This window comes from Limulus polyphemus, unplaced genomic scaffold (assembly GCF_000517525.1).
Source record: "Limulus polyphemus unplaced genomic scaffold, Limulus_polyphemus-2.1.2 Scaffold6200, whole genome shotgun sequence".
NCBI classification, from domain to species: domain Eukaryota; kingdom Metazoa; phylum Arthropoda; class Merostomata; order Xiphosura; family Limulidae; genus Limulus; species Limulus polyphemus.
Window position 1 is genome coordinate 9,776 of NW_013671810.1, and position 8,793 is coordinate 18,568.

At 36.6% G+C, this 8,793-nt stretch overlaps 2 protein-coding genes across 5 annotated transcripts in view; both read right to left on the bottom strand.

The window, feature by feature from the left end:
• Positions 1 to 1,483: 1,483 nt before the first annotated feature.
• On the bottom strand, positions 1,484 to 1,891 carry LOC106473469. Its single transcript, XM_013934147.1, has one exon. The coding sequence runs from the start codon at positions 1,889 to 1,891 to the stop codon at positions 1,484 to 1,486; it is 408 nt and encodes a 135-aa protein (XP_013789601.1).
• Positions 1,892 to 5,646: 3,755 nt separating this feature from the next.
• LOC106473470 overlaps positions 5,647 to 8,793 on the bottom strand; it is a 40,271-nt gene continuing 37,124 nt past the window's right edge. For all 4 annotated transcript variants that reach the window (XM_013934149.2, XM_022401897.1, XM_013934148.2 and 1 more), the window contains exon 3: positions 5,647 to 7,432. In XM_013934149.2, the coding sequence (XP_013789603.1) occupies positions 7,066 to 7,432 (367 nt within the window). In that variant the 3' untranslated portion in view covers positions 5,647 to 7,065. The remainder of the gene's footprint in view (positions 7,433 to 8,793) is intronic.

Genomic DNA, 8,793 nt, shown 5'->3' on the forward strand with positions numbered 1-8,793 from the left:
TTTCAATTTCTTTGTGATCCCGAGACCCTCAGTTTGAGACACGCTATCCTAGCTGATGGCAATACCTCCTGTAACAGCAGTGTCTGTAATTTCAATTTCTTTGTGATCCCGAGACCCTCAGTTTGAGACACCCTATCCTAGCTGATGGCAATACCTCCTGTAACAGCAGTGTCTGTAATTGTCAATTTCTTTGTGATCCCGAGACCCTCAGTTTGAGACACCCTATCCTAGCTGATGGCAATACCTCCTATAACAGCAGTGTGACGTCCAGATGTTTGCAGTTTAAGCACAAGTATGATATCCAGCAGTAGAAAATAAACGTTTCAGCAGGTACTGAATGATAGGTATTCACACCAAGAACATTAAGAAAAATTTGGATATCTTACAAGCGTGAATTAAATCTGAAGCTGAGGATTATTTTAAGATCAGTGATGATATCTTTGTTGCTTACTCTGCTTTTAACTTTTTATACAGTTTTGTTAATAACCATGTTTCATTAAAGTGTATGGTATTTCAAGATGGTGGAACCGTTCTTATTTCATAACTAATATACACACGATGTGATGATGAATACTCTGTAACCTGAAGGAACCAATAAAGTATACACTTCCATGATAAAGGTATTTACAAGGACAGAGAAATTACCAAGTTTTAAAACATTTTAATGTCAAGAGTTTTTAATTTGACTGATTTAATCTGAATCAGAAAGTATTGAGTGGAAGGAAAATACTCAAACGTAGATTTTAAGTTTTCAATTTCAAAATTCAACAATGTATAGATATATTTGTCGTATTTCTAGTCATGGTCTAAAACTAAAGACTTTAATTAACATTAGATAAATTGTTTACAAAGTTTTTCTTGTAAACATTTTCAATATTTGTACATTCGGGGACATACGTTTTTAACAAATCAAATAACAGTAAGCTGGACAGAGCTACGTCTATCTGACTGTGAGAAATAATTGGCTCAGCTAAAATAACCCTAATGAACAGACGTCAACTTTCCCAAAATGTGTTATTGCAAGATTTTTTTTTTAACCCTTTCACTGCCGATTTTTCCTATGGAAAGTTGTCTACAGTGCCGGAATTTCCGGTGAAAAATGTGGGTACTTCGTGAAGCAGTCTGGAAGACACATGGACAGGCATCGCCCCCCCTTCCATCCTTACAATTCATCCATCCATGTCTGGTTTGCTTCCTCTTTGGATGCGAAGGGCTTTCACTGCACACTACACAGTTGGGCTTGTATTTAGGATCTAGATAAGCCATTGGAAAGTGATGCCGAGTTATCCGTCAACCTCCTCCCTATCCTTCCAAATTTATTGGGAGAAACAGAAGCACAGAGTTTGGTTGCCAACTTTTCCCTGAATGAATGTGACTCCATTTCTGAATTAGGGTTATCAGTTGTGTACAGTATGTAGGAGTTGACTAGTGCTGCCTCTCTGATGAAGTGATAAATTGCATGATACCACTTTTTGCATTTGTATTAATATAGGTAGCTGGTACATTTCTGGTCAAACAAGTTAACTCCTCCCTGTAATTGCAGGCCACATTTGGGTTTTTTCACATCCCTAAATCCAGTCTCTGACTGCTTGGATCGAATTTGTTTCTGAGTGTAGTCATTATTATCGGTTGTTGAGAAGAAGTTGACCCTTGTAGTGTCATGCCAGGAGCAGACAAGCACATCACTCTTTCTGTAATAAACAGGATCATCATCTTTCTTCAGCTGTAACCTTGCTGTTTTAATTTCTTCTGGAAGTCCTCTTCTACTCAATCTCACAGTTCCACAGGCACCGGTACCCAGTTCCTTGAGGGCTTCAAAGAGGCCAGGTCTGGAGTAGAAGTTATCAAGGTATAAATGGTGCTCGTGGTGCAAGTATCCATTATTGCTCATTAGTTTCATAACAACATTATGATCCAAACCTTGCTCTGGTGCCACAAGGTTATTGTCTCTATCAGTTTAACAGATAACCCGACTTGCTCTCACACAATGACCACAGTTTTATACCCCACCTTGTGGGTTTGTTCCGTATGTACTGACAAAAGTATATCTGTCCCTTGAACTTCCTCATCGATTCATCAATTGTAAGTTCAGGACGTGGAATGTAATACTGCTTGTACAGTGGCTTCACAATGTTCATGAGGGGAGCAATTTTATACAAAGGATCATATCCTTCCTCTTCAAGTGGAACCCTTTGAGAATTTTCACAAAAATGAAGGAACTGATCAGCTGGTAACGACTGCGTGGCAGTACATCTCGATAACCAGGGGACTGGGCTATACCCCCAGTAGTCACTAATCCTTGGCCAACATAGGCTTTGATTTCATCTGTAGTATACTCAACCCAATCATTGTAGCGAGGAGTTTCAGGGAGGTCTGCCGGGTTATCAAAGAACTCCAGGGCGTAGTTGTTGGTCATCTCAAATGCTTCCTGAGGGAATAACAAGTAGAAATAATCTCCAGGTTGGTTACCGTCAGGCAAAGGTAATTTCACAGGCCTTTTGGCATAAGCTGGACACCAAATTGGGATATAATCATCATCAATGACCCACTCATGATCAGCACCAGCCATGCCCCCTTGGCTATCATCATCATCATCACTATCCCCATGTGCTATATCATGTGTATTATCATTACTTACAGCATTATCTGTATCCGTGTCATTGTTTTCCCAATTATCATAGCCTAATTCACTCAATTCTGAGTCTGAATCTCACAATATTTTGCCCAACACATCCTCTGTGGCAAGCCATTGTATTAGTTTACCTTTATCTGTTGACATGATTCCGGTCAGTGCCCTCAAATTGGGTCAAAAGTCAAGAATTTCACAAAAATAACACCCACGATCGAGGAAACTACACTAAATTACATTGTAATTGCCTAGAAACCCGTGCACATGTGGCACGGAGTAAATTACAGACCGGTAAATGGAACCATGTCAGGAATTCGACTTCAGTCACGTATGGCAGTGAAAGAATTAATAAAAATGTCTCATTAGCTTCGGTGATTAAATTCATCCAGCTGCACCAAATGGGCCAAGAACCTATAAAACAAAACTTTTAAATCCACACTCAATAAATGTCAAACGTTGTACATTACCTATGATAATATTTGAAGCTCACAAGATGATTTGAGGGAGAGATGGTTGTTTTTATCTCCATCACTGTGGATGTCTATTTTGACATGAAGGAGTAACATAAAAGATAAACTTTCTTCAGTACAGTGAGGTGTCATCCTACTGGAAGTAACTTGAAGTACACGATGCAGTAACTTTATAAAGACTTTCTCAACGTTGAATTTTGAGATAAATGATTTTAAATCAAGTGTTAGTAACACAGATTATATATATCCATATAAATTCTTTATCACAATGAGAGATAAAATCTTTTAGATATTTCAGCCAACTACTGTTAGTAACACAACAACCATCATCAGGATAACTAGTCGGCTGAAATATGTAATAAAGATATGAAATACTGCACATATTAATTAATTATTCTGTTATTAGCTATTAAGTTAACTAATATGAGTATGGAATTAAGAACAAAAAAGCTACTTAACCCTTCCCACAAAACATATATAACTTTTAGGATTTTTTTCTTTTATTTATCGGTGAACACAAAGTGCTATTGGTAGCCTAGTTTTGCTTGGAATGGTATATATTGCATTGTTGTATCTAAAGTCTTCATACGTGTTAGTTCATTAGGATATTACAGTGCTGTGTGTAGGTAATACTTCGTGGACTGATGAAGAAATTAGACTTTATAGTAATGTTGCCATAAACTAAAATGGTTTTTAACATGATGTTGTAGAACTGTAGACAAGTGATGTAAGTATATCATACATGTGTGTCTGACTGAGGTTTGTGAATTAACAGCGTATGTACAGTTGTGTATATAGTTTTGGTTGAGGTTCCCTAGCAACAGAATGAATGGTGTGGGAGAGACAGGGTATAATGGTAAAACCTCTTGTAGCCCTGGGTAGAGGAATGAATACATCTTTTAATACTGACACTTGATATTCTTAAGTCTCTCATTCATTAGGAAGTTATTAGAAGTTAAAAACACCTTTATTTATTTCTCCTGAATATAAACTCATACTTACAAATGGTATAATGATCTATTTCTTCTCACGTGTGGTCGTTTATTCCTACAGAATAAGAACAATGTGTAGTTTTTACAATATTAACGACATCTGTGTCCACATAATATGTGAAAGGATAACTTGGGAGTTTCAAATTAGTAATAACATTCAATCATGGGGTGAAATTCTGCTGGTACTTACCTTAATTTAAAGCCAGTTCTTTTTATAATTCCAAGTTCAGTACTACTTTGTTTTTTGGAAACTATTTGAATATTGCACAAAGAGGTACCGTTAACATCCTACTCCAGACATTCAGACACCGGGTCCTGGGAAAGGTGAGTACCTTTATTTCTTTATGGAGAGACTTGCTAGTGATGGAAGAAATGTTTCAACATTCCTCACAACTGTTGTTAACTAGGTATATACGCTTTACAGAATGCCACAATTAACAGGTTTCACATTCTTGTTCGAGGATACAGTATTGGCTCACCACCACCACCAGCAGCCTCGGATTTAAGGCTCTATGTTTGATGTTGATTGTTTAGCAGGAAATTAATAATGTAACTGTTAATTATGTCTTAATAGCTTAGTAATTCCCAACCATTTTCTGATTAACATGGGGACATAACCTACCCAAGACCCACATTGTAAGTTCAGCGGAGACGTACCAAAAAGGGTGAATGGGTATGTCCAATTAAGAGAAATTCTGGTACAATAACGTGTTAAGTTAAATATTTACTGACCAGTCAGTGATAAACTAGCCCTTCCTCAAAATTACTACAGACCTTATTCGTGACGTTGCCGGGAGGCCGACACTGTTACCATCTTAAATTACCTTTATTTTAATGAAAAGCTTTACAAGAACCTGGTAATATGAAAAATAATCACTGGAAACAGGTTATTAACATTCTTTACATGGTTGAATCTTAGTATATATGTTGGACAACATGATGGTGTACGATTCCTAACATCAGCAAATTTTCAGATGATAGGTAAAAGCTTTTGAAGAAAAACTTTAATTTATTCATCTAGGACAGATGGATGTTGATTCTTTCTGGCCAATCAAATCAATTGAATTACAGTAGTAACTGTTCATCACTAAATTAAGTATTGTTTGTTTGTTTTGAATTTCGCGCAAATCTACACGAGGGCTATCTGCACTAGCCGTCCCTAATTTAGCAGTGTAAGACTAGAGGGAAGGCAGCTGGTCATCACCACCCACCGCCAACTCTTGGGCTACTCATTTTACCAACGAATAGTGGGATTGACCGTCGCATTATAACGCCCCCACGGCTGAAAGGGGCGAGCATATTTGGTGTTACGGGGATTCGAACCTGCGACCCTCAGATTGCGAGTCGAGTGCCTTAACCACCTGGCCAAATTAAGTATTTAAAATATACACACACATTTTATGCGTGTATAATGTAGAACTATTACAATGTAGTGACACGAACCAGTGTAGGAATGAAACCATTTAGACCACCAAAACCGTTGCTACACTGAATGAAGCATGATGTATCCAGTATGTCCTGTATGCTGGAACAATAAAATCATGTTAAATTCAAGTTGCCAGGAAAATTTATTAATGATTTATTTTATTCTTTTTTATTGAAGTACATGATTTCTGCAAGACGGCCAAGAGGGGATATTGGCTAAAAGTCATACAATATATACAAGAAAATTATTTAATGTACGACACATATCTGTATAACTATGACCACATGCCTAAAAAAGAACCAAACACCTAAGCTAACATCCCTTCTAGGCAGTCTATGGTATAGATATGCGCTAGTTCGTCATTACCTTACAAATCCATCTGAACTTGTCGTTTTTAAATAATTGAAAATAATATTCAGAGATAAACTTCTGAAGTACAAATAGGATAATAGAAAAACTATCTTTACACAAATATTCTAGAAAAGTCGAACCTGACTGAAGAAAAAATAAAAGTCAAAGTACACCACTATCATTGTTTGGGTAACATCTCCACGGGAAACCACTCGGTAGTCAGCTACGTTTATTCCGATAAATGCCTATTACTGAATCGAAACATTTATAAAATTCAAGTCTTTATGTTTTCAAGATTCCTTCGTTAAGACACAACAAACTTTTACAGAAGTTTAATGTTTAAAAGACCAACTAGTGTCACTTACCATAATGGATATGTTTTCAGAAGAGCTAAGAATTTCGTAAAAAAAAGAAACGTTTCCAATATTTTTGACTCTCGGGTGGGAGACTCATATTTCTTTTTACTGGGTAAATCAAATCCTGACTATTAAGTTAATTTTTATGTATCTTATGATGTGGGTGGAAGTAATACAGAGGGAAAAACTTCTGCTAAACCCTGGAGCAGTTTGAATCTTCAAGTAAGACTACCTGTGTATCATTCACGTGATTTGGAAGTCTTTACGTCACTTTTTAATCGTGTAAGAAGCAATGTGTGAAATATAAAAATCTAGTCTATTCATGTTTATTCTCTCAGCATGAAGTCGCCATTAATTTTTTCTGTTTTACATGATAAGAGCTAACGACCTAAATCCGAGTCCCATTAGACTGTGTCCATGTTCACGCTAGAGGACGCCAAAGTCCGACTGAACTACCATCAGACCAGAAGAAAGGCACAGAAGCTGACACATCACACAATGACAATATCTAAGATATTACATCAAAAGAAAAGCCAGGGCATATGATGTGTTTATATATATATATAGTGAAAGGCGATAAAATAAAGTTCCTATCCAGCTGAAGTAAACTCAAAATGAATCTTGTTAACCCTAACAGTTCTGATTTAAGAATGAAGATGTAGCTATTTAGCTGGTAAGAAGAACACACCAAGCAGCCGTTGAAAAATGTGTTAGTACGCTTGGTTAAACAAAGTGTATACAAACTGTACCCCCCCCCCCCCCCAACTCATATACAGGGCTGTCACCATTGCCAATAGCTTGCACACCATCATTTGGTAATGATCAACTTTACTCCCGGTCTCTACTGGATCACACAACATTTGCCCTTTGGCTTCTTCTTCTGAATCAATACTGGTTCAACCTGTTGGGCCTCTGTTGGAGGGGCAACAAGTCCATGCTGCACTTCAACAACAGTGGGTGTTTTATCTGTCGGGGCTCTTCCATTGACATCAGGTTTGGCAGCGTTTAGATTATTGGCTTCGGCAGGAGAAACAAGTGGCTCCTGGACATCTTCAGGAGACTGAGTTACATCACCAAGCCCAGAATCATCTGTCTCCATCTTGGTCGGAGTAATGGGCTTTCCCTCCTTGATAAGACTAACGATAGTCTCTGCTTCGCGACTGAGTTCACCATCTGGCCGAAAGGGGTTGTCCAGACCACTCTCGGTGCTGAAACAAAAGAAATTCGAGTCAGGTAATCTGAATTGTGCTTTACACCAACCGCAAGGCAGCAAAAAGCATAGTTTTAAATTTAAATGTTGAACCTCTTCAACATCAAACAATTTCTACTTTCAAAGAGGAAAGTTCCAATAATTGGTTTCATTTGTGGCTAATTTCCTCTTTAGTGTTTAAAAAAACCTTGGTTTCTTGAATATGGATAAGAATACATAATTATTTACTTGCCTGTATACACTAACATGGCCGGGTACGAGTATGAATATGATGGCAATTGTAAAAGTTGGAAAAAGAAAAACTTATCTAAACGTACAAACATATTAGACGTATGGGCATTTCTCTACGACCACCATTATTTGGTGCTTGAAAGGTATAATGAAATGCATATCTATATATATATACATATATATATATATTCACCTCTTCAGTAGTCTTAAATCTGCCATTGTTCTAATAACATTGAAATGGTGGTAATAAAATTAATTCTTGAGAACCCAGGATGTGTATTGTATTCTATAAATTAAATTTAGTTTAGAACAGTCGTAGTTACTTAGTTCTGATACAATTCCGCTGTGACCAGAATCAGTGTAATATACATTAACCTGCTATAATGTGATATTCTAAAGATATATGCTTTTTAAATTCGTGATTGAACTTAAAAAAAAACAACTCAACTAGTTGTTTTGTCGCTCATTAACTCTGAAATAATTCCACAGATGGCGCTGTGATAATATTTTCTGATGTATGAAGTCATTCCGTTACTAAGGGATAAATTACTACTCCTTTACAAACACTAAATACATAGGTCTGTGATTACATTTAGGTAAAACATTTGACTACTCGTTTCAAATTAATGTTGTAAATTATACTAAACAAGTTTAATGATTTTTATCAGAGTTAAACATCTTCTAATATGCTTTCCTTGTGCACTTTTTGGTTCCTACACATTTTATCTAACTTACTGAGCACCTAAAGTTATAATTATTCTACCAGTCTTCAAAAAAGTTCGTATTTTTCATGGTAACACAGACATTCTTACAGAAATTAACTTCACGTCGAGAGAAAACAACGACAGAATTGTGAAACAATTTACAAACATTTTTTTTTTTATAATCCATCTTAGCAAGCAATTATTTTCAGAATATCAAAGAACGCTCCTTCGTTTTCAATGATTTACGTAAAACAATACCTTACTCAAGTTTGTTTGTTTTTGTTGCTTGATAGTCAAGCACCACCTGGAAAAAAAAAGAGGGCACTGTAACATTCCGACAGTCCAATGAGCTGAATAATTTACTTTTACTTCTAACTTCCAGCCAATTAGAGAAAGATCACAGATGTAATTCATTAAAAGGTCG

Coding starts and splice junctions, on each gene's coding strand:
- LOC106473469 (XM_013934147.1), bottom strand. CDS start 1,891: ATGAGCAATAATGGATACTTGCACCACGAGCACCATTTATACCTTGAT.